This window comes from Phoca vitulina, unplaced genomic scaffold (assembly GCF_004348235.1).
Source record: "Phoca vitulina isolate PV1807 unplaced genomic scaffold, GSC_HSeal_1.0 scaffold82, whole genome shotgun sequence".
Taxonomy (NCBI): Eukaryota; Metazoa; Chordata; class Mammalia; order Carnivora; family Phocidae; genus Phoca; species Phoca vitulina.
In genome coordinates, this window is record NW_022589785.1 from 1,219,741 (window position 1) to 1,236,950 (window position 17,210).

Below are 17,210 nucleotides of genomic sequence, written 5' to 3' on the forward strand. Positions count from 1 at the left end.
ACGTCAGGCGGCGCGCCGTGAGGTCAGAGGGCCATGGCGGCGGCGGCGGAACCCTGGCAGGCTGTGGCTCCGCGGAGGAGAAGGCGCTCTGCCGCGCGGCGTCCGCGAGAGAGGGAGGCACCGGCGCGGGACCCGGAGGGCGAGCCCCAGGCGGACTGCGGAGTCGTGCTTCGTCGCATCCGGGAGGCTGGGTGAGTGCGGGCTCGGCCCTGGGACCGAGCCTCAGTCTTGGCATCTGTAAAGTGGGCGGAACCGCAAACCCTTCGGGTTATTGTGCGGATTTGAGGGAGGTAAGGAGCTTATTACAGACTGGATCTTAGTAAAGGTTGTTGTTCCTTTTATTGCACTTCCAGCTGCGTGACCTTGAGTAAGGTATGTAATCTCCGTGCCTCAGTTTTCTCATCTGAGAGGTGGACCTGAAAAGAGTACCTATATAGGCTTGTTTTGAGGATTTAATGAATTAGTTAATGTAACCCACTTCCAAAGTAAATGTAACCCACGGTTCCTGGCGTGGAGTAAGCACAGTACCAGTGTTGGGGATTGATATTATACCAGTATTGGTTATTGTTATTGCCATCGCCGGGGAAGGAACACCAACGTGATTGTCATCCTCATGATTATCATCATGAGTTAATTGAGGAGCTGCTGTGTGCCTGCCACTGACTTAAGCATTTCTACACTATCAGTTTGAGCATCTCAGTGGGCTAGGATCCTGATAGGGCTCTGAGGGTTAGAGACACAGATAATGTTTGGAACCAGATTTCAAACCCTTGTCTTTGCGGCTCCAAAACCTGTGCTTCAAAGCTCTCCATGATTGGGGCTTATCCCAGACCCTCACGCCTCCATGCTTGACTCTGCACCTTACAGCTTAGAACAGTGCCTAACACAGAGGAATAAATGTTACCTATTTTTGTTACTATTGTCTTTATTCATTTGCAGTCCTTTAAAGGCGCAGTAACAGCGTTTCTTAGTGAATCAGATCAACAGTTGAAGGACCATCCCAACTGAGAGAAATTAGACCAATTTTATGTGCTCCTCTCCCCCAGAATTACAGTCAAGAGACAGTGATGACTCAGAGGTTACCACTGAATTAAAGAAGTTGGCTGCAGCAGCGACTTTTTGTAGGATCTCAAAAGACACCTATGAGATGGTACATGCCCAGGGATTTGGAAAACCCGTAAGGCACTTTCCGTACACCCTGCATTGTTATTCTTCGTCAGCTTCTTCAGTATCCCCCAGGAACTCCCTGCTTCTTCCTGTACCCCTAAGTGTGATGCAGTGCCCACTGCTCTGAGTAGAGAGGAGCCCAGCACTTTACATGCTGTTCTGTGCACGCACTCACCAGTGTACAAAGCTCTCCTTTAGCCTCTGCGAGGAATATGAGGGCAGCCTCCCGTGCAGATTTTTGCAGTTCTCTGTACTTTCTGAGTCCCCTGAGTAGTGGTGTATGGCTTATCTGTTTAAATCCAGTTTTGTCTTGTTTTACAAAACTTTTTTCTTAGAACTTTTAAGATTACTCTCTTAGCAGATTCCAAGTTTGCAATACAGTGTTATTAACTGTAGTCACCATGTTGTACATTACATCCTGTGACTTACTTATTTTATACCTGTCAGTTTGTACCTTTTGACCTCTGTCACCCATTTCACACCCATCCCCCTGCCCGTCAATCACCAATCTGTTGGCTGTATCTTTAAGTTCAGTTTTTTGGTTTTTTAGATTCCATGTAAAAGTGATGTCGTACAGTATTTGTCGTTGACTTCTTTCACTTAGCATCATGCCCTCAGGGTCCATCCATGTTGTTGCAAACAGAAAGATTTCGTTCTTTATTATGGCTGAATAGTATTTCACTTTATATACATACACCACATCTTCTTTATCAGTTCATCCCTCCATGACACATAGGTTGTCCTCCTATCTTAGCTATTATAAATAATGCTGCAATGAACATGCGGGCTCATATATCTTTTCAAATAGGTGTTTTTGTTTTCTTTGGATAAATGGCCAGAAGAGAAATTGCTGGATTGTAGGGTCGTTCTACCTTTAATTTTTTGAGGAGCCTGCATACTGTTTTCCACAGTGTTTGCACCTACTTACATTCCCACCAACAGTGCACCAGGGTTCCCTTCCTTCCACCTCCTCGCTAATGTTTGTTATTTCTCCCCTTTTTGATACTAACCCTTCTAGCCAGTGTGAGGTGATATCCCATTGTTGTTGTTGTTGTTTTTGTTTTTTGTTGTGTTTGTTTGTTTTTTTTTTTTTTTTTTTTGCATTTCCCTGTTGAGTAATGATGTTGAGCATCTTTTCACATACCTGTTGGCTCTCTGTGTGTCTTCTCTGGGTAATGTCCATTTGGATAATCCTTCCACTTTTTGATCACATTGTTTGTTTTTTGTTGTTGTTATTGAGTTGTATGAGTTCTTATATATATTGGATATTAACCTTTTATCAGATCTGTGATCTGCAAATCTTTTCTCCCAAGTGGTAGGTTGCCTATTTATTTTGTTGGTGATTTTCTTTGCTGGGCAGGAGCTTTTTAGTTTGATGTAGTTTTGCTTATTTATTTTTGATTTTGTTGCCTTTGCTTTTGGAGTGTGATCCAAAAAAATCCCTGCCAGGACCTATGTCAAGCAGCTTTTCCCCTAATTTTTCTGCTAAGAGTTTTATGGTTTCAGGTCTTATATTCAAGTCTTGAATCCATTTTGAGTTAATTTTTGTGTATGGGGTAAGATAGTGGTGTGGTTTCATTCTTTTGCATGTGACTGTCCAGTTTTCCCAGCACCGTTTATTAAAGAGACTGTTCTTTCCCCCTTGTTTATTCTTGGCTCCTTGGTCATAAGGTACTGGACCATAGATGTGTGGGTTTCCTTTTGGACTCTCTCTTCTGTGCTGGTGATCTGTGTCTGTTTTTATGCCAGTAGGCCAGCAATCACTACAGCTTTGTGATAGAGTTTGAAACCAGGGAGCCTGATGCCTCCAGCTTTGTTCTATCTTTTTTTTTTTTTTTTTTTTTAAAGATTTTATTTATTTGAGAGAGAGAGAATGAGAGAGAAAGAACACATGAGAGGGGGGAGGGTCAGAGGGCGAAGCAGACTCCCTGCCAAGCAGGGAGCCCGATGCGGGACTCGATCCAGGGACTCCAGGATCATGACCTGAGCCGAAGGCAGTCGCTTAACCAACTGAGCCACCCAGGCGCCCCCAGCTTTTAAGATTGCTTTGGCTATTCAGAGTCTTTTGTGGTTCCATACAAATTTTAAAGATTCTTTGCCTTATGTCTGTGAAAAATGTCATTGGAATTTTGATAGGAATTGCGTTGAATCTGGAGATGGCTTTGGGTAGTATAGACATTTTAACACTCTTAGTTCTTCTAATCCATGAGCATGGAATGTCTTTCCATTTACTTGTGTTGTCTTCAGTTTCTTTCTTTAACTTACAGTTTTCAGTATATAGGCTTTCACCTCCTTGGTTAAATTGATCTCCAAGTATTTGGGGTTTTTTGATGCAGTTGTAAATGTGATTGTTTTTTAAATTTATTTTTCTGGTAGTTCATTATTAGTATATAAAAATGCAACAGATTTTTATGTATTTTTTATCCTGCAATTTTACTGAATTTGTTTAATAGTTTTTTGGTGTTGTCTTTAGGGTTTTCTACATATAATATATCATCTGAAAATAGTGACCTTTACTTCTTCCTTTCCAATTTGGATGCCTTTTATTTATTTATTTTTCTTGTGTAATTGGTCTGGCTAGGATTTCAGTACTACAGTTGACCCTTGGCCAACATGGGTTTGAACTGTCGGTCCACTTAATACATGTTCTTGTTTTTTTGTTTTGTCTTGTTTTGTTTTCAGTAACTACAGACATTGCTGTAAATGTATTGTCCTTTTGGATTTTCTTTTTTTTTTCTTCTCTTCAAATTTTTATTTAAATTCTAGTTAGTTAACATACAGTGCAATATTGGTTTCAAGAGAATTCAGTGATTCATCACTTGCATACAACACCCAGTGCTCGTAACACGTGCCCTCCTTAATCCCCATCACCCAGCTAGTCCCCCCCCCCCCAGCGCCCCTCTATCAACACTCAGTTTGTTTTCTATCATCAAGAGTCTCTTATAGTTTGTTTCCTTTTCTGTTCTTTGTATTGCCCCTTGCATTTGTTGATCTGTTTTGTTTCTTAAATTCCACAGGACTGAAATCATATGGTATTTGTCTTTCTCTGACTGACTTATTTTGCTTAGCATAATACACTCTAGCTCCATCAGGATTTTCCTAATCACATTTTTTTTTCTCTAGCTTACTTCGTTGTAAGAATACAGTACATAATATATATAATATTCAAAATATATGTTAATCGACTCTTTGTGTTATTGGTAAGGCTTCTGGTCAACAGTAGGCTATTAGTAGTTCAGTTTTGGGGGATTCAAAAGTATACTCAGATTTTCAACTGCACAAGGGTTTGGCACCCCTAATCCCTGCATTGTTCAAGGGCGAACTATTATGTTGAATAAAAGTGGCAAGAATGGGTGTCCTTGTCTTGTTTCCGATCTTAGAGGAAAAGCTTTTGGCTTTCACCATTGAATATGATGTGGCTTGTCATGTATGGCCTTTATTATGTTCAGTTACGTTCTCTGTATTCCTGCTTTGTTGAGAGCTTTTATCAAAATGGGTGTTGAATTTTGTCAAATGCTTTTTCTGCATCTGTTGAGATGGCCGTATGGTTTTTATCCTTCATTTTGTTAATGTGGCGTATTACTTTGATTTGTGGATGTTGAACCACCCTTGCATCCCTGAAATAAATCTTACTTGATCATACCTCTTACTGTATTGTTGAATTTGGTTTGCTGATATTTTGCTGAGGATTTTTATATCTATGTTCATCACAGATACTGGTCTGTAATTTTTTTTTTCTTGTGGCATCTTGGCAGGTTTTAATAAAGGCAATGCTGGCTTCCTAAAATGAGGTGGGAAGCATTCCTTCCTCTTGTTTTTGTGGAAAAGTTTGAGAAGGATTGGTACTCATTTTTCTTTGAATATTTGGTAGAAATCACCAGTGAAGCCGTCTGGTGCTGGACTTTTGTTTGTTGAGAGGTTTTTGATTACTCATTTAATCTCCTTACTGGTAATTGGTCTGTTCAGAATTTCTGTCTCTTCGTGATTCAGTCTTGGAAGGTTGTATGTTTCTGGGAATTTATCCTTTTTTTTCTAGATTGTTCAACTTGTTGGGGTGTAATTGTTTGTAGTAGTCTCTTATGAGCCTTTGTATATCTATGGTATCAGTGGGAACATCTCTTTCATTTCTGATTATGAGTCCTCATTCTCATTCTTTTTTTTTACCTTGAGTCTAGCTGAAAATTTGTCAGCTTTGTTCTTTTCAAAGAACCAGCTCTTTTGTTGATCTTTCTATTGTCTTTTTAGTCTGTATTTCATTTATTTCTGTTCTGATATGTTACTTCCTTTCTTCTACTAACTTTGGGCTTCCTTTGTTCTTTTTCTGTTTCCTTGAGGTGTACAGTTAGGTTGCTTATTTAACGAAATGTTTCTTGTTTCTTGAGTTAGGCCTGTATCATTATAAACTTCCCTTTTAGAACCACTGGTTTTTTAAAAGTAAGTTCTAGGGGTGCCTGGGTGGCTCAGTCGGTTAAGCCTCTGCCTTCAGCTCAGGTCATGATGTTAGGGTCCTGGGATTGAGCCCTGCATCAGGCTCCCTGCTCAGCGGGAAGCCTGCTTCTCCTTCTCCCTCTGCCTGCCACTCCCCCTGCTTGTGCTCAGTCTCTCTTTCTCTCTCTCAAATAAATGAAATCTTTAAAAAAAAAAAATAATAAAGTGAGTTCTATGTCCAGTGTGGGGCTCAAACTCAACCACAAGATCAAGAGTCACAACGCTTCACAATCTAAGCCAGTCAGGTGCCCCATTTTTGGAACCCCTTTTGCTGCATTCCATGAATTTTGCTATGCTGTATTCCATTTTCATTTGTCTCCAAGTATTTCTTGGTTTCTCTTTAGATTTGTTCATGGACCCATTGGTTGTTCAGTAGCATGTTGTTTAATCTGCATGTTTGTGAAATTCCAGTTTTCTTCTTGTAATTGATTTCTCCTTCCATACCACTGTGGTTGGAAAGATGCTCGATTTGATTTCAGTCATCATTTTGGAAAATTCTAGGCTTCTTGAATTTATTGACTTGTGGCCTAATGTATGGTCTAGGTTGGAGAGTGTTCTATGTGCACTTGAGAGGAGTGTATTCCATGTGCTACTCGTGGACGGAGGCTTCTGTATGTATCTGTTAAGTCCCTCTAATTACCTTGTTGTCTGAGGCTAATGATTCCATTGATATGAGGTATGAAAGTCCCCCAAGGTATTGCTGCTGATTTCTCCTTTGAGGTGTGTTCATATTTGCTCTACATATTTAGTTGCTCCTCTGTTGGCCAGGTAAGTATTTACAAATGTTGCATCCTCTTACTGGATTGATTCCTTTATCATTATGTAATGCCCTTCTTTGGCTCTTGTTACAGTGTTTGGATTTTTTTTTTTTTTTCTCTCCTCCATTGGACTGAGAATCAGAAGATCATTTGTTAGCTCTGAAGCCTTGAACAAAACACACCCCTTCTCTAAGTCTGTTTTTTTTTTTCTCTCTATAAAATAGAAACAAATTCTTCTCCCAGGACCATTATCGGTGACTCAAATAAGAGAATGTGTATAAAAGTGCTTTGTAAACTATAGATAATGCCCAAATATGAAAAGTTACAATGCGCATGATTATGCAACAGCCAAATGTTCAGGATAAGATTTTTTTAAAGACATTTATTTTAGAGAGAGAGAGAGAGAGAGAGCGTGCACACGCATATGCTAGAGAGGGGAGGGGCAGGGGCAGAGGGGGAGAGCGAATCCTCAAGCAGACTCCCTGCTGAGCGCAGAACCTGATGTGAAGCTCTATCCCAGGACCTTGGGATCATGACCTGAGCCGAAATCAAGAGTCAGCTGCTTAACTGCCTGAGCCACCCAGGCGCCCCAGAATAAGATTTTTTAAAAAAAAAATAGTATCTATTGAGGGCTTACTGTTGTAGGTACTATTCTAAGTGACCTCTATCTCATTTAATTCTAAAAACTGTTCTTAAAAATTTTTTTTAATAAAAGCTATGCTAAAAGTAAATATTCATATTATCCTTGGAGTTGGGGAAACACGGCACAAAAGAGGCTAATAGTAGGGGCGCCTGGGTGGGTGAGTCAGTGAAGCATCTGTCTTCGGCTCAGGTCGTACCCCAGGAGCCCCATGTCGGGCTCCCTGCTCAGCGGGAAGCCTGCTTCTCCCTCTCCCTCTGTCCCTCCCCCTGCTTGTGCTCGCTCTCTCTTGCTCTCTCTGTCAAATAAATAAATCAAATTTTAGAAAAAGAAGTTAAGTAACTTGCTCAATGTCATGGTAAATATTAGAACCAGATACAGACCTGAGTGTCTGACTCTGAAGTCTGTTCTTTCTTTTTTAAGTTTACCAAATATATACATATCCCTCAAAATATCATAGATTAAATTACTTTAGCCTTTCTCAAAACATTGAGCATCGGAAGATGCTAGTATTCAGGGCACCTGGCTGGCTCTGTCAGTGGAGCATGCGACTCTTGATCTCAGGGTTATGAGTTTGAGCCACGTTGGGGGTACAGCTTACTTAATTAAAAAAAAAAAAAGATGCTATAATTGGGCTTATTTTCTTTTTACTTTTGATCCCTTCACCCATTTCTCCCACCTCCAACCCCCTACCTCTGGCAATCACCTATCTGTTCTATCTATGAACTCAGTTTTTTGTTCTTGTTTTGTTTGTTTTAAGGTTCCACGTCTAAGTGAGTTATAGTATTTGTCTTTCTCAGTCTGACCTGTTTTACTTAGTTAGCATAATGCCTTCAAAGTCCATCCATGTTGGAAATGGAAAGATTTCATTCTTATTATGGCTGAGTAGTGTTCCATTGTGTGTATCCACCACAATTTCTTTATCCTTTCATCCACTGATGGGCACTTAGGTTGTTTCTACGTTTTCATTATTGTAAATAATCCTGCAGTAAACAAAGGGGTGCATACACCTTTTTGAGTTAGTGTTTTCATTTTCCTCAGATAAATACTCAGAAAGGGAATTGCTGGATCACATGGTCGTTCTATTTTTAATTTTTTTGAGGAACTTCTATACTGTTTTCCGTAGTGGCTGCACCAATTTACACTCCCACTAGCAGTGCACAAGGGTTTTCCTCTTCTCCACATCTTCACCAACACTTATCATTTCTTATCTTTTTGATAATGGCCATTCTAACAGGTGTGAAGTGGTGTCTCATTGTGCTTTTGATTTGCATTTCCCTGATGATTAATGATGTTGAGCATCTTTTCATGTTCGTGTTGACCATCTGTATGTCTTCTTTAGAAAAATGTCTATTTGGATCTGCCCATTTTTTAATTATTGTTTGTGTGGTTGTTTGTTGTTTTTTGGTTTAGTTTTGCTTTGTTTTGCTGTTTGCATGGGTTCTTTATATTTTGGATATTAACCCCTTATCAGATCTATGATTTGCAAATGTTTTCCCATACAGTAGGTTGCCTTTTTATTTTGTTGATGGTTTCCTTTGCTGTTTGGAAGCTTTTTAGTTTGATGTAGTCCCACACTTTTCTTTATTGCTTTTACTTTTGGTATCAGGTTAAAAAAATCACTACCAAGACCTATGTCAAGTCGCTTTTCCCCTATGTTTTCTGCTAAGAGTTTTATGGTTTCAGGTCCTATATTCAAGTCTTGAATCCATTTTGAGTTAATTTTTGTGTATGGTGTAAGATAGTGGTGCGGTTTCATTCTTTTGCATGTGACTGTCCAGTTTTCCCAGCACCGTTGATTAAAGAGACTGTTCTTTCCCCCTTGTATATTTTTGGCTCCTTGGTCATAAGGTACTGGACCATAGATGTGTGGGTTTCCTTCTGGGCTCTCTCTTCAGTTCTGGTGATCTGTGTGTCTCTTTTTATGCCAATACTAGATGGTTTTGATTACTCTAGCTTTGTAATCAGTGAGTGTGATGCCTTTAGCATTGTTCTTCTTTCTCTAGATTGCTCTGGCTATTCAGAGTCTTTTGTGGTTTCATACAAATTTTTGGATCCTTTGTTCTATTTCTGTGAAAAATGGAATTAGAATTTTGAGAGAAATTGCATTGAATCTGTAGATGGTTTGGGGAAGTATGGACAACTTAACACTATTAATTGTTCTAACCCATGAGCATGGAATATCTTTCCATTTATGTGTGTTGTCTTCAGTTTCTTTCCTTAACTTCTTATGGTCTTCAGTATATAGGCTTTCACCTCCTTGGTGAAGTTTATTCTTGGGTATTTTATTCTTTTTTTGATGCAACTTCAGGTGGGATCATCTTCCTAATTTCATTTTCTGATAGTTCGTTATTAGTGTATAAAAACACAACAGATTTTTGTGTATTGATAATTGTATCCTATACCTTTACTGAATTCAATCTTTAGTTCAAGCAGTATTTCAGTGGAGTCTTTAAGGTTTTCCTTATATGTCATCTGCAAATAGTGACAGTTTTACTTCTTTCCAATTTAGATGCCTTTTGTTTATTTTTCTTGCGTAATTGCTCTGCCTAGGATTTCCAATACTATGTTGAATAAAAATGGCTAGGAAAGATTAGGAAAGTTCCTAACTTAGAGAATCTTAGAGGAAATAGTAACAGCTGAAACTTTTCACTATTGGATGTGATGTTATCTGTGGGCTTGTCATATGTGGCCTTTATCATGTTGAGGTATGTTCCCGCTATACCCACTCTGTTGAAAATTTGATCATGAATGGATATTAAATTTTGTCAAATGCTTTCTCTGCATCTCTCAAGATGATCGCATGATTTTATTCTTCATTTTGTTAATGTGATGTATCACTTTGATTGATGTGCATGTGTGAACCATCCTTGCATTACTGGAATAAATCCCACTTGATCATAGTATATGATCCTTTCAGCATATTGGTGAACTTGGTTTGCTAGTATTTTGTTGAACATTTTTGCATCTATGTTCATCAGGGATTTTGGCCTGTAATTTTCTTTTCTTGGGGTATCCTTGTCTGGTTTTGGTATCAGGGTAATGTTGGCCTCAGCAAATGAGTTTGGAAGCTTTCTTTTCTGTTTTTTGGAAAAGTTTAAGAAGGATTGGTATGAATTCTTCCCTGAATGGTAGAATCCACCATTAAAGGCGTCTGGTCCTGGAACTTGGTTTTTTGGGAGGTTTTAAATTGCTGATATGATGAGGGACGCCTGGGTGGCTCAGTCGTTAAGGGTCTGCCTTCGGCTCAGGTCATGATCCCAGGGTCCTGGGATCGAGTCCCACATCGGGCTCCTTGCTCAGTGAGGAGCCTGCTTCTCTCTCTCCTTCTGCTACTCCCCCTGCTTGTGCTCTCTCTCTCTCTCTCTGACAAATAAATAAATAAAAATCTTTTAAAAAAATAAATTGCTGATATGATGAGCACTGGGTCTTCAGTTATGTAAGTGTTGAATCACCGAATTCTGTTCCTGAAACTAATATTACACTGTGTATGTCACTGATTAGAATTTATTTGTTTATTTATTTATAAGATCTTATTTACTTATATGAGAGAGAGGGACAGACAACACGAGTGGGAGGGGCAGAGGGAGAGGAGGAGAGAGAGAGTCTCAAGCAGACTCCTTGCTGATCTTAGAGCCCAACACAGGGCTCAGTCCCAGGACCCTGAGATCCCAACCTGAGCCAAAACCAAGAGTCGGACACTCAACCGACTGAGCCACTCAGGCGCCCCAACTAACTAGAATTTAAATAAAAACTTGAAGCATAAAAATAAATAAATAAATTGCTGATTCTTTGAGGTTGTCCACATTGTTGCTGTGTACTGTTCACAGTAGTCCCTTTGAGCTTTTGGTTTTTTGTGGTGTCCGTTGTCATATCTCCTCTGTCATTTCTGATTTTAAGTCCCCTCTTTTTTTTTCTTGGTGTGTGTAGCCAAAGGTTTGTCAATTTTGTTATTTTTTTTTTAGATTTATTTATATTTATTTGTGAGAGAGAGAACGCGCACACAGGGGGAGAGGCAGAGGGAGGGAGAGAATCTCAGGCAGACTCCTCGCTGAGTGCAGAACCTATGCAGGGCTCGATCTCAAGACCAAGATCATGACCTGAGCTAAAATCAACAGTCAGACACTTAATCAACTGAGCCACCCAGGCGCCCTGATCTTTTCTCTTTTTTTTTGGTCCCTCTTTCATTTATTTCTGTTCTGATTGTTCTTTCCCTCCTTCTACTGACTTTGGGCTTCGTTTGTTCTTTTTCTAGGTCGCAAGGTGTCACGTTAGTGTGTGTGTTTGGGACTTCTCTTGCTTCTTGAGGCAGGCCTGTATCACCATAAACTTCCCTCTTAGGACCACTTTTGCTGCGTCTCACAAATGTTGGTATGTGTTTAAACAGCGTTCAATTCTATTTTGTCTGATTATAGCTCTTCCAGCTCTGTCTTGGTTCCCACTTGCACAGAACATCTTTTCTGTCCCATCACTTTTGGTCAGTGTTGTCCTTAGGTCCAAAGTGAGTCATTTGTGGGCGGCACATGGATGGGTATTGTGTTTTCAGCCACTGTATGTCTTTTGATCGGACATTTCACCAAGTTCGTTTTAAATCACTGTCGACTGTGTTTGGCTAGGGGTTTGCGTAAGCCAGTTGACTTGAATGAAGAAACCCAGACACTGGTTTCGTCTCTCCTTTTAGTTTTACCTTGGAGTTATTTGTAATAACAAAGACTGTTTATTGAGCCCCTGCTATGTGTGAGGCCATTGCTGCGTGTTGACCCACTTGATCCCTCCTGTAACCCTGTGTGAGAGGGACGATCCTTTTCCCCATTCTAGAGGCGAGGAAGCTGAAGCTCAGAGAGGCTCAGTCTGTGCGTCTAGCAACTGTCTATGGAGCTCGGCCTCTGTGCCAGGCCGTGGTGTGGGCCAGGGATACAGAAGAGACCCAGAGGGGTCCTTGGGAATCAGGACGTCCTCTAGCAACCCTTCTGCCCTCTCTGAGCACCGGCCGTACTGGGCTGGTTCTGGACATGCGCACTGTGGATCCTGCCCCTGCCACCCCAGGGCAGGCGCTGTGAGCCCTGTGTGTGAGGGCGCTCCATCCTCCCGCATCCAGCTCATGGTCAGGGGCAGGGTCCCTGAGGGGGCGGCCTGGAGAAGGTTGGGAGATGACCGTGCCTTTTTATCTTAACAGGGAGGACCTGCTTCTGTCTGATTTCTGGAGTCTGGCACTAGGTGGGTACCAGAGGCCAGGGCTGGGTGGAGGGTGTGGGAGGAGGGCCTGAATGTGGGCGAAGAAAGGAGTCCAGTCCATATTTGGTGAGATTTTTGTTCACAGAGCTGGGTTCTAATTCTGACTTCCTGCTCACAGCCGTGTGTCTTGGCACTTACTAGCCCTGAGCCTCAGTTTCTGTATCTGTGAAAGGGAGGTGACAGTGTGCACCACATCTGTGGTGTAATTTTGAGGATTAAAAGAGGCTGTTTGGTGAAGTGCTCAGGACAGTGCTTGCCTGGGCACGGGAGGCCGTCAGCATCCACTGCCATTGTCGTTGTTGATATCTATTCTTCCTGTGCTCTTTGCCTCAACATTGCCACGTAGACCTATTTCTCCCCATGCAGTTGTAACCTCTTCCTAAATAGTCTGTGGCAACATAAATGTTAATACGGGGAGGGAACGGACAGCAGTTAGAATTTTTATTGAGGGACATTTAGTTTGTTTCCTTTGTTTTTTTAGTTCTTACACATAACTGTTTGGTGAGCACCTTTATGCGTAAAGCTCTTACCAAATACAGGATGATTATCCTCTCGGGACATATTCCCAGAAGTGGACTTCTTCAGTGACAGGCAGTGACCAGCTTGATATCTGCTGTCAAGTTTCTCCCAAAAAGCTTCCACCAGGACTTTCAGCAGCAAGGACTGAAAGAGCCAGTTCTGCATGCAGCCTTTCCAAGCCGGGGGTCTTATTTCAAGATAGCTTTGCAGCAAGGGAAAATCGGTGTCTTACTGTGGGAACGTATGGCCCTTTGCTTTTTGTGTACAGATTTGTTCAAATAAATTCAGTGCCAGTGTAATAAAATGAGAGATAAGAAGAACCCACTGCCATGTGAGAAGATTTAAACGAGTGTATTTTGTTAGACTCCAAGAGCCCCAGCCTTTTTTTCTTTGAACTTTTGACATGAAATATTCCTATTCCCAGCCGTTTATAGTGTGATTTTGAGAGCTCTGTTCCTCTGTTCTTTGTTATAATCAAAAAGTAGGTACTTCAGAGCATACCCCACATTTACCAGGTACCTCCTATTAAATTAGACACAGTTCACATTACAGTTCTGGGTGGAAACTGTGCCCATAAACGAAGCCTATTTTTTTTGCTGGAACATTCTCAGGGGTTGCAGGTGGGGGGTGGGGGGGCATGCAGGGACCCGGGACAGCCTGTGGTGCTGGTGGGCCTGGCCATACCTCCCAGGCATGTTTGGGAGTGAGGCCCGCGGCCTTCTCCCTGAGGAGCTGAAGCCTTTCCCGACTTGCTCCTTTTCTCCCTGGGTCTGTGGACCTCGGTGACGGATCCGGTTCACTGGGTCAGAGCACGCCCTCTGACTGTGTTCGGGGGCCTGCTCTTTCAGAAACCATCAACGGCTGTCTTACAAAACATCTGGAACAACTGAAGGCCCCTGAGGGGACTCTTCCGGAAGCCCTTGGAAACCTGCATCTTGACTCCTCGCCAGATGGGGCTGCTGTGACTCCCGGCTCCATCCCAGGGGAGTCCCCAGTCCCGGGAACCTGCCGCTTGAAGTGTGTATGTTACGGCATTGGGAACTTTGCCACCTGCGTCATAGCTAGACACCAGCTCACGTTTTTGCTTCTCTTCCTGGAAAAGTGCCAGGTACATTTTTGTATTCTTCTTGGTCAGTTCCCCGTAGGTCCTGCACACGGTCGGCACACAGATCTTTGGGTTGCTAGAACTCATTCTTCCCCTCCGCAGATTCCCAGAAGGCACTGCTGGGTGTACGACCCTCTGTTCAGCCAGCTAGAAATCGCGGTTCTGAATGCGCTCGGTGTGACTGCTCTCAGCGAGAACGAGGTGAGTGGCTTGGGGCAGGGGAGCGGGAGGGCCATGTGACTGCTGACCGAGGGGGGACCCCAGGCTGTGCCCCATGGACGCACCTGCTCTGCAGTAGCCGTCGTTCCCTCCCACTGCCCACTTGCCTTCCCGGCGCCTGTCACAGGGGACCCGTCAGTGCCCCACATTGCGGCCTAGGTGGTGCCCGTCACACACAAAAAAACAACAAATGGCGTGGCCTGAAACCTGTTATATTTGCAAAATTCTGGTGAGAATCCCGTGTCCAGGATCCTCTGGTAATTTCCTAAGTTGGTACTTACTGTTGGTGTTAAAAAATAAAGGGGTACGCAGTCTTGGTGCCTCACGTGGCCTCCTCCTGGTTGGGATTTACCCTGTGCTGGGGGAGGTCACAGAAGGAGACAGAACATCTCTCTTTGCACGGTAGCCCAGTCACACCCATAGCATCTGGCTGTGAGCTGTGGGTAGATCGTGCGCCCTGGGGTGAAATTGTGAGACCCGGAACAAGATTATCTCACCAGCAGGGGCCTGAAGCCAGTGGAGGGACACACCCCTGCAAGCCGCTTTGCTTTGCTGGGGGGATTACAGAATGATCATTGGATCCCTGTCCGTGTTCGAAAATGTCAAGTCATTATTGTGAAATCTGAAAATCAGGCCCCGCTGAGAGAAGAGAATCCTTCACCATTGTTGGCGGGGCCATGAAACCCTGCCCCTCCACTCACGTCATCTTTCCTGAGTGCCTGCTCTCTGCGGGGCAAGGACTTTGGCGGGAGGCCAAGATAGATGCAGTCCCAGTGTCCAGGGGCCCAGGTTCCCATCAGGGCGTGTGGCCTGTCAAGTACGTGGTGAGCGGAACAGAGAGGGGAAGGCACTCCGCGCCGTTTGAGGGGCTGGAGGAAGGTTTTCTGGGTCGGCGCTGGGATTGCAAGCCCACCAGGAGTTGGCCGGATGGACCCAGGCTGGCTCCTGCCTGTTTGTGGTGAACAGAAGGGAGGAGCGTGCAGAGCGGAGAGGCCCAGGGGAGGCAGGGCCTGCGTCCCTGCCACGGGTCCCGCTGTGGAGCCACGGTCCTCAGGAGGGGCCGTTGTGTCCCCCAGGGGACATTTGGAAGGGACTGACTGTGATAGGCGTCTGCAGAAAGGGACCCAGGCGGCCCGGAGGCTGACCAAGCACAGTCCATGGGGACAGTAACCGTGGCTACCCCTCCTGCCCTTGCTGTCTCGGACCCAAGAAGCCCCTCTGCTGAAGCAGAGCTTCCTGTGTTCATGGGGCCCACATCTGTTCAGTAAACACAAGTTCTTTCTGGACCTCCCCATTTCCCGACTTTGGGGCCCACATCATCTGTGAATTTCAGGCCACATTATAACCTAACTGTTGGCGAAGGAAGGGCTTTGTTTCCACGTGGTGGCAGCGTGCCTCCCTCGCAGCTGCTGGTTTCCTGCAGAGGGGCTGCGGTAAGGGACGCAGGAGTCCGTGGAAGTCTAAGGCGTGCGGCGTGACCCGCTACACGTTGTGAACTGCGCACAGTAAGGGTGGCTAGCGTGGGTCCCCTCACGTCAGGACACTGTGATCACTTCGTGGTGAGAGGGCTCCGCCCCTCCCGGATGTGTCCCCCCGCGCCCACCTCCCGGGAGGAGCAGAGGGGCTCACGCTGTGGCTCTCACCGCGCGGCCGTCCCCGCAGGAAGGCAGACGGAGCGTCGGCGGCGAGCCCACTGTCTTCTACATGCCCCACTGCGGCACAGCCCTGTACAACAACCTTCTGTGGGGAAACTGGTCGGTAGACGCCCTCGCCAAGATGCTCATCATCGGGAACAGCTTCAGAGGACTCGAGGAAAGGTGAGCCTGGGCGTGCAGAGGTCCCGCCAGGCCGGGGCGGGGGCCTTCCCGACAGACCCACACGCAGGAGACGCTGGTCCATAGGAAAGCGGACAGGGTTAGACAGGGACACCAGCCCCCAGTCAAGCTGCAGAGTTAAGACCTGTTTGCCAAGAATTCCTCCCTTCCCTTAGGACGTACAAGTGTTTTCTAAAAGTGGGGGAAACCATTTGCTCTCAGCTGCACACGCCTTAGGTGTCCGCCGTCACTCCTCCCTTGGCAGAAGGGGTGGTGATGGGGCATTCACGTTTTCTACAGATTACCGAACCCACTGCACGTTCCCCCTTTTTAAAATGTTTGTTGTCTTTAAACTACTTTGCGTTTCTGCAATGTCTTAAGTTAGATAAAACCCTCCCATACCTCCTAATCATGCTGGGCTTGTTGTTTGTTTTTTTAATTTCTAGGTTGCCAGCCAAGATTCTACAGAAAAATTATTCCTACATTGCAAAGGTATCTGTGTAAATGAAGGGGCTGGGATGGAAAAGGGTGTGAAACCAGACCATTTCCCCGTTATGTGACTTCTGCCTTACACGTTTGGGAGGAAGCTCGAGGGGCTCACGAGGGCAGGGGGAAGTTACTGTAGTCCACGAGCTTTCTCGATAGCTCTGTGTTCCAGGAAGCAAGGACCTGTCCTTCATTCTCGGTATCAGTCCCACATACTCACCGCCCTTGGAGTTTCCAGTTCATCACAGAAGCACTAAGTCAACATATCCTAGTCCTTATTTTCTTTTTTTAAAAAGGGTAATCTGGGGGTGACCAATAAATGGCACCCATTAGTGTGGGGTTTACTGTGACTGTCAGGGTTGTGTATTTACACTTGAACTTTCCTGCTTAGATTTTAGAAGGACTGGAGGAGCGTAAGCTGCCTGAGACTTCGCAGTACACGGACATATTTAACGATACCTCCATCCACTGGTTCCCCGTACAGAAGCTACAACAACTGCCCACGGACACGTGGGCGTTTCGGGAAGAGCCAGACTATGAGGACTGCGAGGACCTTGAAATCATCAGGAACAAGACAAGAGCTCCTTCAGCTGCTAAACACCTAAACTCGCTGTGACGTGCTGGCTGCTGGCTGAGGCAGAAGCAGCTGCCACCAGAGATGACCAGGAGGGTGGCCTCGGAGGGTGCTGTGGAAGGGCTCAGTATAAAGACCGATGCGCCTCTCTGTAGCTGTACGTTTCATGTCCTTTCTTGGCGACCTGACCAGGAATATCTCCGGG

At 44.3% G+C, this 17,210-nt stretch overlaps 1 protein-coding gene across 2 annotated transcripts; it reads left to right on the top strand.

Moving 5' to 3' along the window:
• Positions 1 to 5: 5 nt before the first annotated feature.
• Positions 6 to 17,151, top strand: SRRD (SRR1 domain containing). 2 transcript variants are annotated; one of them, XM_032395026.1, is made up of 7 exons: positions 6 to 191; positions 12,230 to 12,270; positions 13,656 to 13,915; positions 14,015 to 14,113; positions 15,794 to 15,948; positions 16,392 to 16,437; positions 16,916 to 17,125. In XM_032395026.1, the coding sequence occupies exons 1-7, from the start codon at positions 34 to 36 to the stop codon at positions 17,045 to 17,047; spliced, it is 891 nt and encodes a 296-aa protein (XP_032250917.1). In that variant the 5' UTR covers positions 6 to 33; the 3' UTR covers positions 17,048 to 17,125. The 2 variants fall into 2 exon arrangements, with proteins under 2 accessions (XP_032250917.1, XP_032250915.1); XM_032395024.1 differs by having other exon boundaries at positions 7 to 191; positions 16,823 to 17,151.
• Positions 17,152 to 17,210: the final 59 nt, after the last annotated feature.